At 41.2% G+C, this 19,814-nt stretch overlaps 1 protein-coding gene across 1 annotated transcript; it reads left to right on the top strand.

Annotated features, from left to right (window-relative positions):
- Positions 1 to 564: 564 nt before the first annotated feature.
- Positions 565 to 19,497, top strand: LOC306904866 (uncharacterized protein). The gene is made up of 37 exons (XM_079475037.1): positions 565 to 705; positions 803 to 946; positions 1,043 to 1,189; positions 1,511 to 1,657; positions 1,756 to 1,899; positions 1,995 to 2,141; positions 2,505 to 2,651; positions 2,750 to 2,893; positions 2,990 to 3,136; positions 3,460 to 3,606; positions 3,704 to 3,847; positions 3,944 to 4,090; positions 4,414 to 4,560; positions 4,658 to 4,801; positions 4,898 to 5,044; positions 5,407 to 5,547; positions 5,679 to 5,825; positions 5,956 to 6,096; positions 6,227 to 6,373; positions 6,504 to 6,650; positions 6,781 to 6,921; positions 7,053 to 7,193; positions 7,325 to 7,471; positions 13,247 to 13,267; positions 13,520 to 13,617; positions 14,042 to 14,106; positions 14,215 to 14,363; positions 14,531 to 14,728; positions 14,932 to 15,138; positions 15,442 to 15,585; positions 15,710 to 15,891; positions 15,985 to 16,155; positions 16,411 to 17,763; positions 18,015 to 18,056; positions 18,510 to 18,572; positions 18,722 to 18,782; positions 18,871 to 19,497. Exons 1-37 carry the CDS (start codon positions 645 to 647, stop codon positions 18,957 to 18,959), a joined length of 6,099 nt encoding a protein of 2,032 aa, XP_079331163.1. The 5' UTR covers positions 565 to 644; the 3' UTR covers positions 18,960 to 19,497.
- The last annotated feature ends 317 nt before the right edge of the window (positions 19,498 to 19,814 follow it).

Here is a 19,814-nt window from a genome sequence, read left to right on the forward strand (position 1 = left end):
TCATTTTATTTTTTCAGGTGCTATATTTAGTAACTTTACAAAAAGTTTTCTGATATGCCCTAAACAATCTCTGCTTTACTTTTTAAAGACGTGGATGAATGTAATAAAACAGCCGAGATCTGTGGTCCAAACTCAATCTGCAACAACACTGCTGGGAGTTACAATTGCTCGTGTTGGAGTGGATATAATGTAACAGATCCAAACCTCCCTATAAACAACAGTAATCCATGCAGAGGTATGATTGACAGCTGAAGTCTTGTGCTGCATTTCACAAAAGCATCGTAAGCCTACATTGATAGTTGCTTTATACGTGTGACAATGGTGATAAAATTTACTTTATGTTACGATGCATTTGGGAAACACGGCCCTAAGCAGTTTGTTAATATCATTGCTAAGTTTTGGCTGACATTACTAAATTGTGTCTTGTTAATATAGATTGCTTGTTCTGATAAAAGAATCGTATGCCTACATTACGTTCTGTGATTCACATTACTGTGCTGTGTGTTCTGTAGAAACCAAATCAAACAATTTATCTATTTGTTCTTTTCCATAATAAAGAAATTAATGAATGTGTTGAGACACCTGAGATCTGTGGTCCAAACTCAATCTGCAACAACACTGATGGGAGTTACAACTGCTCTTGCATGAGTGGATATAATGTTACAGACCCAAACCTCCCTATAAACAACAGTAACCCTTGCAGAGGTATGATTGACAGCTGACCATAACATTCTTTTTAATACTGCCTGAATTATTTGTGAACAGTGTTCTTATACTTTGCTATAAATATTCTTTCTTTCAGATATTTATGAATGTTTTGACCCATCATCAGTGTGTGGACCAAACGCTCTCTGTCACAATTACAATGGAAGCTACTTGTGCTCTTGTTGGGTGGGATATGACGTCATTGATGGAAATCCAGTCAGTAACAGTAACCCGTGCATTGGTATGTCTTTATTTTATTTTTTCAGGTGCTATATTTACTAATTTTACAAAAAGTTTTCTGAAATGCCCTAAACAATCTCTGTTTTATTTTTTAAAGACGTGGATGAATGTAATAAGACAGCAGAGATCTGCGGTCCAAACTCAATCTGCAACAACACTGCTGGGAGTTACAATTGCTCGTGTTGGAGTGGATATAATGTAACAGATCCAAACCTCCCTATAAACAACAGTAATCCATGCAGAGGTATGATTGACAGCTGAAGTCTTGTGCTGCATTTCACAAAAGCATCGTAAGCCTACATTGATAGTTGCTTCATACGTGACAATGGTGATAAAATTTACTTTAGATTACGATGCATTTGGGAAACACGGGCCTAAGCAGTTTGTGAATATCATTGCTAAGTTTTGGCTGACATTACAAAATTGTGTCTTGTTAATATAGATTGCTTGTTCTGATTAAAGAATCGTATGCCTACATTAGCTTCTGTGATTCACATTACTGTGCTGTATGTTCTGTAGAAACCAAATCAAACAATTTATCTATTTGTTCTTTTCCATAATAAAGAAATTAATGAATGTGTTGAGACACATGAGATCTGTGGTCCAAACTCAATCTGCAACAACACTGATGGGAGTTACAACTGCTCTTGCATGAGTGGATATAATGTTACAGACCCAAACCTCCCTATAAACAACAGTAATTCATGCAGAGGTATGATTGACAGCTGACCATAACATTTATGCTTAATACTGCATGAATCATTTGTGAACTGTGTTCTTATACTTTGCTAAAAATATTGTTTCTTTCAGATATTTATGAATGTTTTGACCCACCATCAGTGTGTGGACCAAACGCTCTCTGTCACAATTACAACGGAAGCTACTTGTGCTCTTGTTGGGCGGGATATGACGTCATTGATGGAAATCCAGTCAGTAACAGTAACCCGTGCATTGGTATGTCTTCATTTATTTTTTCAGGTGCTGCATTTAGTAATTTTACAAAAAAAATTCTGATGTGCCCTAAACAATCTCTGTTTTATTTTGTAAAGATGTGGATGAATGTAATAAGACAGCAGAGATCTGTGGTCCAAACTCAATCTGCAACAACACTGCTGGGAGTTACAATTGCTCGTGTTGGAGTGGATATAATGTAACAGATCCAAACCTCCCTATAAACAACAGTAATCCATGCAGAGGTATGATTGACAGCTGAAGTCTTGTGCTTCATTTCACAAAAGCATCGGACGCCTACATTGATAGTTGCTTTATACGTGTGACAATGGTGATAAGATTAACGGTTACGATGTATTCTGGAAACGCAGCTCTAAACAGTTTGAGTTTATCATTGCTAAATTTTGGCTGACATAACAAATTTATTAAAACATTCATGTTTTTCCATATTTTTGATTTTTCAAAGTGTCTTGTTAATGTAGATTGCATTTTCTAAAAAAAAGAATCATATTCCTTACATTAAGTTCTCTGATTCACATTACTGTGCTGTATGTTCTGTAGAAACCAAAATCAAACAATTTATCTATTTGTTCTTTTCCATAATAAAGAAATGGATGAATGTGTTGAGACACCTGAGATCTGTGGTCCAAACTCAATCTGCAACAACACTGCTGGGAGTTACAACTGCTCTTGCATGAGTGGATATAATGTTACAGACCCAAACCTCCCTATAAACAACAGTAACCCTTGCAGAGGTATGATTGACAGCTGACCATAACATTTATTTTGAATACTGCCTGAATCATTTGTGAACTGTGTTCTTATACTTTGCTAAAAATATTGTTTCTTTCAGATATTTATGAATGTTTTGACCCACCATCAGTGTGTGGACCAAACGCTCTCTGTCACAATTACAATGGAAGCTTCTTGTGCTCTTGTTGGGTGGGATATGACGTCATTGATGGAAATCCAGTCAGTAACAGTAACCCGTGCATTGGTATGTCTTCATTTTATTTTTTCAGGTGCTACATTTAGTAATTTTACAAAAAGTTTTCTGATATGCCCTAAACAATCTCTGCTTTATTTTTTAAAGACGTGGATGAATGTAATAAAACAGCCGAGATCTGTGGTCCAAACTCAATCTGCAACAACACTGCTGGGAGTTACAATTGCTCGTGTTGGAGTGGATATAATGTAACAGATCCAAACCTCCCTATAAACAACAGTAATCCATGCAGAGGTATGATTGACAGCTGAAGTCTTGTGCTGCATTTCACAAAAGCATCGTAAGCCTACATTGATAGTTGCTTTATACGTGTGACAATGGTGATAAAATTTACTTTATGTTACGATGCATTTGGGAAACACGGCCCTAAGCAGTTTGTTAATATCATTGCTAAGTTTTGGCTGACATTACTAAATTGTGTCTTGTTAATATAGATTGCTTGTTCTGATAAAAGAATCGTATGCCTACATTACGTTCTGTGATTCACATTACTGTGCTGTGTGTTCTGTAGAAACCAAATCAAACAATTTATCTATTTGTTCTTTTCCATAATAAAGAAATTAATGAATGTGTTGAGACACCTGAGATCTGTGGTCCAAACTCAATCTGCAACAACACTGCTGGGAGTTACAACTGCTCTTGCATGAGTGGATATAATGTTACAGACCCAAACCTCCCTATAAACAACAGTAACCCTTGCAGAGGTATGATTGACAGCTGACCATAACATTCTTTTTAATACTGCATGAATCATTTGTGAACTGTGTTCTTATACTTTGCTAAAAATATTGTTTCTTTCAGATATTTATGAATGTTTTGACACATCATCAGTGTGTGGACCAAACGCTCTCTGTCACAATTACAATGGAAGCTACTTGTGCTCTTGTTGGGTGGGATATGACGTCATTGATGGAAATCCAGTCAGTAACAGTAACCCGTGCATTGGTATGTCTTTATTTTATTTTTTCAGGTGCTATATTTACTAATTTTACAAAAAGTTTTCTGAAATGCCCTAAACAATCTCTGTTTTATTTTTTAAAGACGTGGATGAATGTAATAAGACAGCAGAGATCTGTGGTCCAAACTCAATCTGCAACAACACTGCTGGGAGTTACAATTGCTCGTGTTGGAGTGGATATAATGTAACAGATCCAAACCTCCCTATAAACAACAGTAATCCATGCAGAGGTATGATTGACAGCTGAAGTCTTGTGCTTCATTTCACAAAAGCATCGTAAGCCTACATTGATAGTTGCTTTATACGTGTGACAATGGTGATAAAATTTACTTTAGATTACGATGCATTTGGGAAACACGGGCCTAAGCAGTTTGTGAATATCATTGCTAAGTTTTGGCTGACATTACTAAATTGTGTCTCGTTAATATAGATTGCTTGTTCTGATTAAAGAATCGTATGCCTACATTAAGTTCTGTGATTCACATTACTGTGCTGTATGTTCTGTAGAAACCAAATCAAACAATTTATCTATTTGTTCTTTTCCATAATAAAGAAATGGATGAATGTGTTGAGACACATGAGATCTGTGGTCCAAACTCAATCTGCAACAACACTGATGGGAGTTACAACTGCTCTTGCATGAGTGGATATAATGTTACAGACCCAAACCTCCCTATAAACAACAGTAACCCTTGCAGAGGTATGATTGACAGCTGACCATACCATTCTTTTAAATACTGCCTGAATTATTTGTGAACAGTGTTCTTATACTTTGCTATAAATATTCTTTCTTTCAGATATTTATGAATGTTTAAACCCATCATCAGTGTGTGGACCAAACGCTCTCTGTCACAATTACAACGGAAGCTACTTGTGCTCTTGTTGGGCGGGATATGACGTCATTGATGGAAATCCAGTCAGTAACAGTAACCCGTGCATTGGTATGTCCTCATTTTATTTTTTCATGTGCTATATTTTGTAATTTTACAAAAAGTTTTCTGAAATGCCCTAAACAATCTCTGTTTTATTTTGTAAAGACGTGGATGAATGTAATAAAACAGCCGAGATCTGTGGTCCAAACTCAATCTGCAACAACACTGCTGGGAGTTACAATTGCTCGTGTTGGAGTGGATATAATGTAACAGACCCAAACCTCCCTATAAACAACAGTAATCCATGCAGAGGTATGATTGACACTTGAAGCCTTGTGCTGCATTTCACAAAATCATCGGAAGCCTACATTGATAGTTGCTTCATACGTGACAATGGTGATAAGATGAACGGTAACGATGTATTCGGGAAACGCAGCTCTAAACAGTTTGTGATTACCATTGCTAGGTTTTGGCTGACATAACAAATTTATTGAAATATTCATGTATTTTCCATATTTTAGATTATTCAAAGTGTCTTGTTTATGTAGATTGCATTTTCTAAAAAAAAGAATCATATTCCTTACATTACGTTCTGTGATTCACATTACTGTGCTGTATGTTCTGTAGAAACCAAAATCAAACAATTTATCTATTTGTTCTTTTCCATAATAAAGACATGGAGGAATGTGTTGAGACACCTGCGGTCTGTGGTCCAAACTCAACCTGCAGCAACACTGATGGGAGTTACAACTGCTTGTGTGAGAGTGGATTTAGAAATCCAAACCTACCTATAAACAACAGTAACCCATGCAAAGGTATGATTGACAGCTGACGTTCTGGACATTTTGTGGCTGTCATTGCACCTTTTTACATATTAAAATTAATGCTTTTTTATCTTTTTACAATTCATTTTTATTTTGTGTCCTAATAATTTCCCATTATGAAGATGTGGACGAATGTGCGGAGACACCTGCGGTCTGTGGTCCAAACTCAACCTGCAGCAACACTGATGGGAGTTACAATTGCAAGTGCACGAGTGGATATATTGTAACAGACTCAAGCCGCCCTGTAAACAGTGGAAACCCATGCAGAGGTATGATTGACAGTTGAATCTCTGGAAATTTTGTGGCTGCTATTGCAGATTTTCTCATATTAAAATGAATACTTTTTATCTTTTTACAATTCATTTTTATTTTGTGTCCTAATAATTTCCCATTATGAAGATGTGGACGAATGTGCAGAGACACCGGCAGTCTGTGGTCCAAACTCAACCTGCAGCAACACTGATGGGAGTTACAACTGCTTGTGTGAGAGTGGATTTAGAAATCCAAACCTACCTATAAACAACAGTAACCCATGCAAAGGTATGATTGACAGCTGACGTTCTGGACATTTTGTGGCTGTCATTGCACATTTTCTCATAGTAAAATTAATACTTTTTATCTTTTTTCCATTCATATTTATTTTGTGTCCTAATAATTTCCCATTATGAAGATGTGGACGAATGTGCGGAGATACCGGCAGTCTGTGGTACAAACTCAATCTGCAGCAACACTGATGGGAGTTACAACTGCAAGTGCACGAGTGGATATATTGTAACAGACTCAAGCCGCCCTGTAAACAGTGGAAACCCATGCAGAGGTATGATTGACAGTTGAATCTCTGGAAATTTTGTGGCTGCCATTGCAGATTTTCTCATATTAAAATGAATACTTTTTATCTTTTTACAATTCATTTTTATTTTGTGTCATAATAATTTCCCATTATGAAGATGTGGACGAATGTGCGGAGACACCGGCAGTCTGTGGTCCAAACTCAACCTGCAGCAACACTGATGGGAGTTACAATTGCAAGTGCACGAGTGGATATATTGTAACAGACTCAAGCCGCCCTGTAAACAGTGGAAACCCATGCAGAGGTATGATTGACAGTTGAATCTCTGGAAATTTTGTGGCTGCCATTGCAGATTTTCTCATATTAAAATGAATACTTTTTATCTTTTTACAATTCATTTTTATTTTGTGTCCTAATAATTTCCCATTATGAAGATGTGAACGAATGTGCGGAGACACCGGCAGTCTGTGGTCCAAACTCAACCTGCATCAACACTGATGGGAGTTACAACTGCTTGTGTGAGAGTGGATTTAGAAATCCAAACCTACCTATAAACAACAGTAACCCATGCAAAGGTATGATTGACAGCTGACGTTCTGGACATTTTGTGGCTGTCATTGCACATTTTTACATATTAAAATTAATACTTTTTTATCTTTTTACAATTCATATTTATTTTGTGTCCTAATAATTTCCCATTATGAAGATGTGAACGAATGTGTGGAGATACCTGCGGTCTGTGGTCCAAACTCAATCTGCAGCAACACTGATGGGAGTTACAACTGCTTGTGTGAGAGTGGATTTAGAAATCCAAACCTACCTATAAACAACAGTAACCCATGCAAAGGTATGATTGACAGCTGACGTTCTGGACATTTTGTGGCTGTCATTGCACATTTTTACATATTAAAATTAATACTTTTTTATCTTTTTAACATTCATATTTATTTTGTGTCCTAATAATTTCCCATTATGAAGATGTGAACGAATGTGTGGAGACACCGGCAGTCTGTGGTCCAAACTCAATCTGCAGCAACACTGATGGGAGTTACAATTGCAAGTGCACGAGTGGATATATTGTAACAGACTCAAGCCGCCCTGTAAACAGTGGAAACCCATGCAAAGGTATAATTTGCCAATATTTAATTTGGTGGAAAATCTATGAGTTTTGCGTGTGAATGTGTGTAATTTTCATCCCTTAAGATAAATACAAAAACGTACTCGGTTACTTACGTAACCTCGGTTCCCTGAGATACGGGAACGAGTACTGCGTAGCAGGACTCTATGGGGAAAACTCCTTTTTCTCCGATGACTGAAGCAATTCAAAAGCGCAGTGAAACTGCACGGTGATTGGTTGGAAAAAAGCAGAGCTTTAAACCAATCGTAGCGGAGCTGCCGGACCAATGGCGATGGCACCCGCCAAAATGGGCGGGGCTTATGGCTATATAAGCAGACACATCGCCGTAGGGTCTTCAGGTTACTTCGACTGAAGCGACGACACAGCAGCTCGTAGCACGGCAAGGAACGCAGTACTCGTTCCCGTATCTCAGGGAACCGAGGTTACGTAAGTAACCGAGTACGTTCCCTATCGATACTTCACTCGTACTGCGTAGCAGGACGCTATGGGGAACCAGTATAATCACGCCGTGCTACAGATGGAACGAAAAACATAAATAGTCTCGGAGCCTTGGCTCGGAGACGGGGTAAAGCAGGGAAACCCTGACAGCGGTGAAGGCCAAGCTAGAAGGTGGCCTAGACCGGTTATCGTCCCAAAGTAATTAAGTGCTGGCGTGGCACTAGCCATGGCTCAGCGACCTAATTCAAGCAGAAAGGACCCGGGCCTGAAGGGCCGGAACGTCCAGATTGTAAAATCTTGTAAAAGTGGACGGCGAAGCCCAGCAGGCCGCCGCACAGATATCTTTTATAGAGACACCGCTATACCATGCACAGGAAGAGGCAACGCCTCTAGTGGAATGGGCTCTAACTCTCGTGGGACATTGAAGGCCCAAGGAAGAGTAAGCCAGCGATATAGCCTCAACTATCCACTTCGATAGTCTATGTTTCGAGACCGAGGACCCTTTGGTGCGGTCGCCGAAGCACACAAAGAGCTGTTCCGACCGTCTGAATAGGGCGGAGCGCTCAATGTATATTTTTAATGCTCTGACTGGGCAGAGCAGACTAAGCTCTGGGTCCCGCTCGGAGGAGGGGAGAGCAGATAGCGAAATGACCTGTGCTCTGAACGGAGTAGAGAGCACCTTAGGTACATAGCCATGCCTTGGTTTGAGGACGACTCTGGCGTCGTTCGGCCCAAATTCCAGACAGGATGGGCTCACAGAGAGAGCCTGTAGGTCCCCCACACGCTTCACCGATGCTAAAGTGAGAAGCAAACGGTCTTGAGCGTTAATGAACGGAGGTCCGTAGATAGCAGAGGCTCAAAGGGAGGACCCTTTAGAGCCCTCAGGACCGTGGGCAGATCCCAAGTGGGAACTGTAAGAGGGCGAGGGGGGTGTAGCCGCCTGGAGCCCTTCAGGAAACGAACGATAAGATCGTTCTTGCCCACTCCTTGTCCTCCGATGAGGGCATGTGAGGCTGAAATAGCCGCCACATAGACTTTGAGTGTGGAAGGGGCACGGCCGTTATCCAACAACTCTTGTAAGAATGACAGTATCAGCGATATGTCACAGGACACTGGGTCAGCGCCACGTGTTTCACACCAGGAGGCGAAGACAGACCATTTGAGGGCGTAGAGACGTCTAGTGGACGGGGCTCTAGCCTGTGATATGGTGTTCAGTACGCTCTCTGGGAGGTCCGTAGGCTCCCGTCGAGAGGCCAAAGGTGCAGAGCCCACAGCTCTGGCTGGGGGTGCCATATCGTGTTCCCTGCCTGAGAGAGGAGGTCCCGCCTCAGGGGAATGGGCCACGGGGCTGCTACTAGCAGCTGGGAGAGATCCGCGACCCAAGGCTGGTTCGTCCACAGAGGGGCTACCAATATCACTCGGTGCGCTTGATCCCTGATTCTCCTGATCGTCTGCTGCAAGAGCGCGATCGGGGGAAAAGCATAGAGGAGCCGGTTGGGCCAAGCGTGGGCCAAGGCGTCCTTGCCCTTCGAGAAGTACGTCGGGCAATGAGTATTGTCTTCTGAGGCGAAAAGGTCGACTTCCGCCTTGCCGAAGATTTGCCAGATTCGCTGAACCGACATGGGGTGGAGCGTCCATTCGTCCGAAGGAACATTGCTCCGAGATAGCATATCTGCTCCCCGGTTCAGTTTGCCTGGAAGATGAGTTGCCCTCAGTGAGCACAGATTGGACTGGGCCCATTCCAAGAGGTGAGATACTAGGGAAAAAAGGCGTCTTGAGGAGAGGCCTCCCTGATGATTTATGTAAGATACCACCGTCATGCTGTCTGATCGGACTAAGACGTGACGATCTTTTAGCACCGGCAGGAAGTAGCGGAGAGCCAACCATACTGCCTGCATTTCCAGGTAGTTGATATGGAGGCTTCTTTCCTGGTTCGACCAGAGGCCGAAGGCCGGTTCGCCATCGCACAGAGCCCCCCAACCCGTGTTGGAGGCGTCTGTCGTGACCACTTTCCGGCTGGATGTGGAGCCCATGGGCATACCCTGCTCTAGCCAAAGGGGATCTTTCCACGAGGCACTCCAGGTGGCTGAGGAGGAGGGATCTGTGGGACCTTAGCTCGTCCTCCGACTGGGCTAGAACAAGCCAGTCGTCGAGGTAATTCAGAATGCGGATTCCCTTCTGTCTGAGAGAGGAAAGAGCCGCATCCATGCACTTCGTGAAAGTGCGGGGAGCTAGAGAGAGTCCGAATGGAAGGACCGTGTATTGATAAGCAATTCCCTCGTAGGCGAATCTCAAGAATCGCCTGTGACAAGGGGCTATCTGAATGTGGAAGTAAGCATCTTCCAGGTCCAGAGAGAAGAACCAGTCCTCTGGGCGAATTTGCGAGAGGATCTGCTTCATCGTGAGCATTCTGAAGCGCCGTTTCATAAGGGCGCGATTCAGATGTCTGAGATCGAGGATGGGGCGGAAGCCGCCGTCCTTCTTTGGTACGAGAAAGTACCGGCTGTAGAAGCCCGACTCGATTTGATCTGGGGGAACCATTTCTATGGCTCTTTTTCCCAGTAAATTCCTCAACTCCGTGCGCAGAACGTGAGAATTTGAGTCCTGCACTCGGGTGGGGACAACCCCGCGGAAGCGCGGGGGTCGACGAGCAAACTGGAGTGAATATCCACGGGATATTATTTCCAGAACCCAATCTGATACCCCGGGGATGGCCCTCCAGGCCTTGGCCCGGGCGGCAAGGGTTTGGGTGCAAAGAGGAGGTACACCGCCTTTTGGGGGCTTGACTCCCAAGGATAATGGAAGAGGAGGCTTGCTCTATTTTTGACAATGTTTGTGTTTTATTAAACATTTTGCAGAATGTGGTGTGGGCGTTAGAAAAGGCCTCGCACTTACAACATTGCACATTATCAACACATTTTTGCCGGCACCCGGAACTGAACGGGGTGACCTGGCAGACATGAGAGCAGTCTTTGAAGGAGGGCCGGCTGGAGCCCTCCTTCAAACCCTCCACCGCCGGTCCGAAGAGGCCGGTCGTGGAAATAGTAGCATCCAGGAAGGGGACCTTATCCGCATCCTTGATCTCCGTCAGCGTCAGCCATAGATGACGCTCGAGCACTACTAAACTGGCCATGGATCTGCCTATCGCCTGGGCCGTGGCCTTGGTGGCGCGTAGAGCAAGATCCGTCGCGCTCCGTAGCTCTCTGAAGAGCGCCTTGGAGGAGCTTCGCCTGGTAGACCTGGAGCACTGCCATGGAGTGAAGCGCTGAAGCCGCCTGGCCTGAGGACGAGTATGCGCGTCCAGCGAGGGCCGAGGTGGTTCTGCACGGCTTTGAAGGATGAGACGCTTTAGCCCTCCATCCGATGGCGGCGGGCGGACACAGATGTGCGGCCACAGACTCATCGAGGGGGGGTAGCTTCTCGTACCCTTTTTCCTCTGCGCCGTCCACGGAGGTGAGCGCAGAGGAGGAAGAAGGTCGAAGACGGGCCGAAAAGGGGGCGCGCCATGACTTCGTGAGTTCGCCGTGAACTTCCGGGAAAAACGGTGCGTTTCTTTGACGAGGAGCCAGACGGCGCCCTGGCAAGAACCACTCGTCCAGGCGGCTGCGAGTGGGTTCCTCTGGGGGACACCACTCTAAACCCAGCTCGTTAACCGCCTTCGTGAGGACCCGGAAGAGCTCGGAGTCCGCACTGGGGGCGTGTCTGCCGGGTTCTGGAGACGGCGAGGGGGCGGGGTCATCCAACGAACCCGCTAACTCCTCCCCGTCTGAAGCCGCTAACGACATGGCGTCGTCATCCTCCGGTTCGTTTCCACCGAACGAGATCATGTCACAGGCGGCCGCCAGTGGACGCTGATCTGTTCGGGTGAAACAGACCGGGGAAACATCTCTCTGCGGGGAAGGCGAGGCACGGCGAGCCGGCGTGAGCTCGCGCTTCCCCGAGCGCTTTGCTCCTCTACCCCGCTGCTTCGCTCGCACAGTGTCCTGTGCGCGCAGAGACGGGGGGGAGGGGCGGAGTCGCTCTCTGAAAAGAAAGCTATCCGCGAGCGCAGAGAGGAGAGACTCATACTCTCGCAGTGAGAGCATTCCGTCTCTTTGAGCGCGTCTTTTGCGTGGGAGAGACCCAGACATGAGACGCACTCCTCGTCCCTGTCAGCGGCGTGTAGGAAAACCCACACGAGCGACAGGTACGGCGCGGCATTGTAGCGCAGTGAAAACTGCACGTGAATGCCGCAGGAAATTTGCTCTAACACTCTCTGAAAAGAAAGTGTGTGTGAAAATATGCTCTTTCAGCGTCGCCGGATAGCGGCAGGGAAAAGACCGTGCTGAACAGCGAGAACCGTTCGCTCGCGAAGCCGCCCACAGAATCCGCCGGAGCGAAGCCGCTGACGAATCCGCTGACACGAAGGCGCTGAGCAGGAGGTCGAATCCGCTGCAGGTGCTCTCTCGACGGCGAAGCAGTCAGTCTCGGGAAGCGAAGACGAGTCGTAGCTGAAGGAGAAGAGATCTGAAGACCCTACGGCGATGTGTCTGCTTATATAGCCATAAGCCCCGCCCATTTTGGCGGGTGCCATCGCCATTGGTCCGGCAGCTCCGCTACGATTGGTTTAAAGCTCTGCTTTTTTCCAACCAATCACCGTGCAGTTTCACTGCGCTTTTGAATTGCTTCAGTCATCGGAGAAAAAGGAGTTTTCCCCATAGCGTCCTGCTACGCAGTACGAGTGAAGTATCGATAGGGAACAGGAAAATTCCTAAAAAATTTTAGTGGTTTGAAATTGTCAATTCAATCATGGTTTAAATATCTAAATATATAGATAAAATAGTAAACCGAGGTGCTTTCTTACACCTCCACTTAAATAAAGTGATTCAATAGTAGGCCTACTAAGTAATATTTTTGGCATCGCTGCTTGAACCTGTTTCAGATACAGTAGCATACAACAGAATCTTTTACAGTTATTAGAACATATGAATATGATAGTGTGGCTAGCAGGGCGGGACAAGAGCCGCTTATTATTAATTAAATAAACAAACACTAAAACGAACTAAAAATTCCGGAAGCACCCTCACGGTCGACTGCCGGCCATACAAACACACTAAAACACAACATAATGTCCAGGCCTGGTCCTCTCTCGCACTTCACTGTTGTCGCTTGTCTCTTATGTTTGCGGAGCTCCTCCGTGAGAGATTCGAGACCGCACCTTTCCCTCATGGCTCTCATCCCACCCTGCTCGCCACAGATAGCTTGAATAACATGTCTTTTTGTTATATTTAAATGTAAAAATGACAGATTTCAAATGTTTTATACAAATCTTTTTTGCTTTTTAGCAAATACAGCACCAACAAAAGGTATGAATATCTGATATACATACACTGAAATACATTTTTCTAATTCTTTTTGGAAAGCAAATAATCTAGATACACGTTTTCCTCTCTGCTCTTTGGCTTTGTTAACAAACTGCTATTATACTGCTATGTATTGCAGAATCAAATATTTGAGAATTACTTTTCCAAATTGCTGCATGATGATTTATAGTGTTAGTTTTAAATATAATATTAGCACGTTTACGCAGAAGTGAACACGGTTTTTCTTTTTTCCAGTTAAAATGTCAATGCGAATAAATCTCAATTTTGACACTGGTCTCATGAGCGTTACTCACCCGAAGTACAAGCAGTTTGCAACAGTCATTACGGAAGCAGTGAGTATTTTATATTTCATATATTATATGTATAGATTGGTTTTCTGTGCTTTGTAGTAAATTTAAATAAAAAATGGACAATTAAAAATCTCAAAGTGTGACAGTCAACCTTCCCTTCTATACTAGAACGCTTAAAATGCGGTAAAGTAGATCTGGACCCTTGTCATAAGGGCTTTCTGGATAATCTAACAGGGTTGCAAAAGATGAAATAGGTCATTGGGCCCTTAAATTCAATTTTTGACCACCACTAAACGTAGATTAAGTAAAGATATGTTAAGAATACTGAATAAAAGATCAACAGATGATCATTCAATTGCAGTAGAGCATCTTTAAAATAACTATTTCCTGCATGTGCAAAATTTGACTACATACTGAATTTGACTTAAACTACATTTGTACATTGAATACTTCTTATTTTGTACAGGTTGAGGCAAGCTACAAGAATCTTCCAAACTACATTCAAGGTTCAGTAATAGTAACTGGCTTCAGGTATGAATGTTAAAATCGGTGCTTACACGATAATGAGTAATTGTTGTTTCAGACCCTTGTGTTAATGCAGTGTTTTCTCTTATTTGTGGATTGTGTTTCTCTCCATAGGTCTGGTAGCATTATAGCAGACTACACGATTGATACAGTCAACAGCATCAGCATCAGCAGTGTCGATTTATCATCAGCAAACCAACAGATTTCTGAGGCTCTCAAAAATAAAGGATATCCTGTAGATTCCAATGGCTATGTGCAAAGTGGTATGGAATCTTAAAACATTATTGTTCCTGAGTTTTCCCATACCATGTCCTGGTGTTGTTTGCTCAAAATCTATTCTGTTGCCTCACATTAGAGGTATGAATTTCATATTATTATCAGAACTGCTTGTAAAGTCATGTGAAATGTGCTGTATTGCTTGTACTTTCAGAGGAAAAAGACCTGACAAACAAAACTGAAATCTATCCTCAGCAAACTATGGAACTGAGGTGTACGCGTCCGACTTTTGTTGAGGGAGCAATAATATGGAGAGTGAATGACAAAGATCCTGCAGGAAGCAAATTCATTATTACAAATGATAGTAGCGGTAGCACTCTCAGAGTGAGTGATGTGACTGAAAGTGACAATGGTAAGTAAAAACCTTGACAAAGCAACTGACTATACAGGAACTTCATTAAGTGTCCCAAAGTTTAGTTTGGTATATTAACAATATGATGACGCTATAGTATAACTGATTAGGAATACATAAAAAAAATTCACAGAACTGTGATCATAGACAGGTTGTGCTTTGTCAAACAATAAATATGTTGTGCTGTCTTCATTCACTTGCAGGTAGATACTCGTGCATCATAGAAAGAAGCCCAATACCTTATGTTCTGTGGCAAGAAGTAGTCATCAAACCACTTCCCACTATCATAGTGAATACAACTAAAATAAAGTTGCTGTGTGAAGATCAGACTGTCTATTTGAGTTGCTGTGAAGATCACTACTCAATTGAGTGGGCTGGGAATTCTCCTGACGATCCAGTGACAAATTCAGGTTGGGCAGAGAAGTGATGGGCATACAGATATGATATTATTCTAAGATTCTAAATACTTTTATTAGTGTAAAACAGTAAGGTTCAAGAGTCCACATTGAAACTCAGGGACTGATAGTTGCATATCAAGTTTTAAGTCCACATAAATTCTAAATTTACCCTGTTTACTCTGTTAACACATAAATATTTTGTGGTCAATCCATGTCAAATTGCCTTTGTAATCTTTAATCAAAAGTAGAAAAAATAACTGATTTAAACCTCATTTTACTGTGTTGTAATTGTATTTGCCTGTTTCATACAACCAGGGCCTGGCTGCATCACATTGCAACATAAACTCTCTGGCACAAGTTGTGGAGAAACAAAAGAAATCAAATGTCAACTAAAGAACATGGATGAATTGAAATATTTTAATTATAGCAGAACCATAGTCACAGTTCAGAAAGTCACAAGTAAGCATTAAGCATCTCCTTCACTACATAATTCAATAGCAGGTTTTTGTTACTGTGTTAGATTAAATTAATGACAAAATCAATGTTTGTTTTTTAACCCTCGTAAAATATTTGAACATTTCAGCTTTTAATTGTAAAAATGACAGCCTTGGAGTTGGAAATTTTAATGACTTTACGAATGGACCTTGTGAAAATGGCCTGGATGGCAACATCACTTATCAATGTCAGCAGATAGAGAATGATTGGATACCTATAAAGAAAAATTGTTTTATTAAAGCTATACAAGACCTAGAGAGGAGGGTTAAGGTAAACTATGAATCATGCTTTCGTTACCATAAAAGTTCAAATGTCTATGATACGTGGTTCATATATTATTTTTTTTCTTATTTCATAATGTAGGTTTTGGCTCTAGATGACATCCCAGTGTTTATGTCAAACCTTAGTGACACTGCCCGGGAGAACAATGTTAAGATAACAAAATCTGCTGACACTGTCCGAACAATAGTGGATATACTCTCTAAAATTGCTGTTTTTTCAGAAAGCGTTCCCATCAGTCAACCTGTAATGAAGGCATGTATATTCAGATATTCATGCAAATTCACTGTGCATTACATTACATAATGCTTGTTGCTGCCATCATCTGTCATCTACCATGTCATACATCATATATTCTGAAATAGCCAAATTTTAAATATATATCTTTTATAGTTTCTGTCAAATTGTAGCTAATTACAATCATTTCCAATAATTCTGATAATCGTGATTGCATTGAATATAATTTTGGCTTGTTTTTATCAGTTAATCACGATTTTACTTAATTTCCAGGATTTTCTTAAAACAGTGGACATCATTGTTGCAGATGAATCTAAAACCACATGGCAAAAATTAAACAATGACAACAAGACAGAAAACAGAAGCACTGAACTACTGCAAGCGATTGAGAAAATAACTGATCATCTCTCAATAGAAGATTTTATTTTCAATGGAACATCCATTCAGTTGAATAGAGCAACAATAACAAACTCATTCATTGGAAAGTCTCTACTAGAAAACTCAACGACTCAGATTGTGATACCAAATGTAGTTGGAACAACCCTTTTAACCATCATTGTCTTCACAAAGCTTGATAATGTACTACCTACTCGTAATACTTCCAACAGCAGCAGAACGTCAGAAAACCGCATTAATGGAGACGTGGTTGTGGTTAACGTTAATAATACAATCAACAACATTTCGTTCGTTTTTGATACTACAACTACGTCATTGAAGAATCCTGAGTGTGTCTTCTGGAACTTTTCACTTGACCATTGGGATTCAACTGGATGTAAAGTCAAGCACTCAGAGGATAAAGCAGTTACGTGTGAATGCGAACACACAACCTCTTTTTCAATCCTGATGTCACCGTCTGGAAATCCTGATCCTGCCTTAGCCTATATAACCTACATCGGTGTTGCTATTTCAATTGCCAGCTTGATTCTGTGTCTCATCATTGAGATGATTGTATGGAAGTCAGTGAAGAGAAATAACACGTCGTACATGCGCCATGTCTCGATAGTCAACATCGCTGTGTCTCTGCTTATTGCAAACATCTGTTTCATCATTGGAGCGGCAATCGCAGATAATGACATAAAACAAGGGCAGCTGATCTCAGTGGCTCGCTGCAGTCCAGTGGTTTTCTTCATGCACTTTTTTTACCTGGCTCTTTTCTGCTGGATGTTTGTTTCTGCACTTTTTCTCTTTTACTGCACTGTCATGGTCTTTTCTCAAATCTCAAGGACTAAAATGATGATCGTTGCCTTCACAGTTGGTTATGGTGCACCTTTGCTCATAGCAGTTATTACTGTTGCATCCACAGCCGGAGCTGAAAATTATGTTTCAAAAAAATATTCATGCTGGCTGAACTGGTATGAATCCAAGGCCCTGTTGGCATTTGTGATTCCAGCTCTGACGATCTTCCTCTTCAACTTCATAGTTGTGATTGTAGTCGTGTTTAAGATGTTAAGGAGAGGAGTCGGTGCTGCAACTCAACCGAATGAAAGGCACACTCTTGTGGTCATTGCTCGAAGTGTGGCTGTTCTGACTCCTATCTTTGGCCTTACATGGGGATTTGGAATTGGAACACTTGTGTCACGTGACCTTGGCGTTCACGTGGTGTTTGCACTCCTAAATTCCCTGCAGGTACTACTTTTCATCTGCATTTTTTACTTTACAGTAAGATTACATTGTGTTGGTTTTTCTTTTGCAAATAATTGAAATGCAACAATAATTCAAGTAATGCAATACTATTACAGTAATAGCAACTAACAATCTCATGTAAGGCCTTGCATCATATGATATATTAAGGTGTCAAATGTTATATCCTAACAAATGTTTTATGAACATGAAAATCTAACAATATTTTCTATGTACTTGTATTTTTAACATCACAGGGACTCTTTATTTTGGTGTTTGGACTGCTTTTCGATAGTAAGGTATGGATTTTTGTGTACTACTAGAGTATAATACAACCACAGTATATTTAGATTGTGGTCAAACTTAAGGAATTTTACAGAAGAGATTGCAATATAATGTAATATATATTACATCTCAGTTTGATTAAACACCATAGTAACTGCATTCATTTAAAGGTCCAGTGTATAAAATTTAGCGGCATCTAGTGACAACGGCTCACTCCACTCCTCACTTTTGATAGAAATAGAAATAGCTCATTTTTAGGTACTATAAACATAACGCGTCATTATGTAAGGTCTTTATATAGCTCTGAAGACAAAGTTATGTATATTATATTGCATTTCTGTCAGTAGATCATCCCAGAAAATTACACACTGGACCACAAAATCTGCATCACAAAATTATTAATCATTAAAAGAATTTTATGGTCTGAAAAATGTGGATTAAACTATTGTGTTATTCTGTGGTTGCAGATCCGTGAATTACTGGCAGGAAGGTTGGCACTTAGGACTCTTACCAGCTCTGACCGTACCAGGGTAAATGTCAAATTTATGCACACCCATGAACAAACACTTAACACACACTCAACATTAGTGTATGTATAAGCTTTAAATGTGTCAGTGTTATGGTGCCAGATTATACATTTATTTGGATGATACATTTATTTATAATCTTTAAATTACAGAGCACTACTGCAGGACCACCTTCAAGTGGATTTGATTTCTTTCGAAAGATCCGGAAAAGAAGTAAGTAAATAAAATGTGTGGATTAAATGGGTGCCATTTATATTAATAGACAGAATGCATCGAGTAACATACAAAATGTTATTTGCAGATGCGTACAATGTATCGGAAGCTGCTGATTCCTCTGGAGTTACGCCTAGTAACAACTACAGTGCTTTGAATGGTTTCGGGAGTGCTTAACTGCCCTATTAACTGCCGACAGACCTTTCCAAAAGAGTTCCTCTAGCCTTACTGAAAGGGGCACTTTCTTGCTGTTTTTAACATTAATCTGAAAAGTAGCGGTCTTTGATTTTGACAAATTTCCTTGTATAACACAAAGGTGAGGGATAAATAATTATAAATAATGTGGGACTAGTGTCGACCTTATAACAAGATTTCTCTGAACATTGCATCTGTTGTGTTTTTCTATATTGTCTTGATTATTTTAAGCCCAACACTAAAAATAAAAATGTAAATGCTCAAATAATAGAATGGCTCTTTACTTTTATTATTATTTATTTTTAATAGACTGTATCTAATGCAGATTTTTCAACAATAGTTTATAAATGCATTGTGTATCCAAATAATTTTCTGTATATGAATGTTAAACATCTGCGGCCTGAAAAGAGGCAGGTGCTATGTCGGTCTGTGTTTAGTATTCGTAAATGAGTACTCTTATTGCTGGTTCTTGTTTTTATTTGTGGGTAGTTGACAAATAAACCACATTTGTGTGACATTTAAAAAAACTAACAATTACGATAAATCTCTCGTGCTATTTATATTAAAAGTATTCATATTAATAATGTAAAATAATATTTTTAAGTATGACAACATGGGGAACGCCAGCAGAGTGACGCATCTGAAAATGTTGTGTGAAACTAAACGTGCGACTTATATATCAAAGTGACGTGGTACCAGAAGGTATAAATAAGAAGGTATTTGCAACTTATTTGCAGCTTCTGCAAAAAAGATTTAAGCAAATGCTCCAGGCACAAGGAGTTCTGGCGAAGCGTCTAAATGCCCACTACCCCATACTGAATTGTGTCTGTCCAAGAG

The sequence above is a fragment of the Barbatula barbatula genome, assembly GCF_947034865.1.
Source record: "Barbatula barbatula genome assembly, chromosome: 15".
NCBI lineage: Eukaryota > Metazoa > Chordata > Actinopteri > Cypriniformes > Nemacheilidae > Barbatula > Barbatula barbatula.

What these genes read in the sequence shown, in the direction of transcription:
- LOC306904866 (XM_079475037.1), top strand. Translation starts at nt 645, where the DNA reads ATGAGTGGATATAATGTTACAGACCCAAACCTCCCTATAAACAACAGT. An exon ending in CAACAGTAATCCATGCAGAG is followed by an intron (nt 2,142 to 2,504) that starts GTATGATTGACA and finishes TCCATAATAAAG; the next exon opens with AAATGGATGAATGTGTTGAG. An exon ending in CAGTGGAAACCCATGCAGAG is followed by an intron (nt 5,826 to 5,955) that starts GTATGATTGACA and finishes CCCATTATGAAG; the next exon opens with ATGTGGACGAATGTGCAGAG.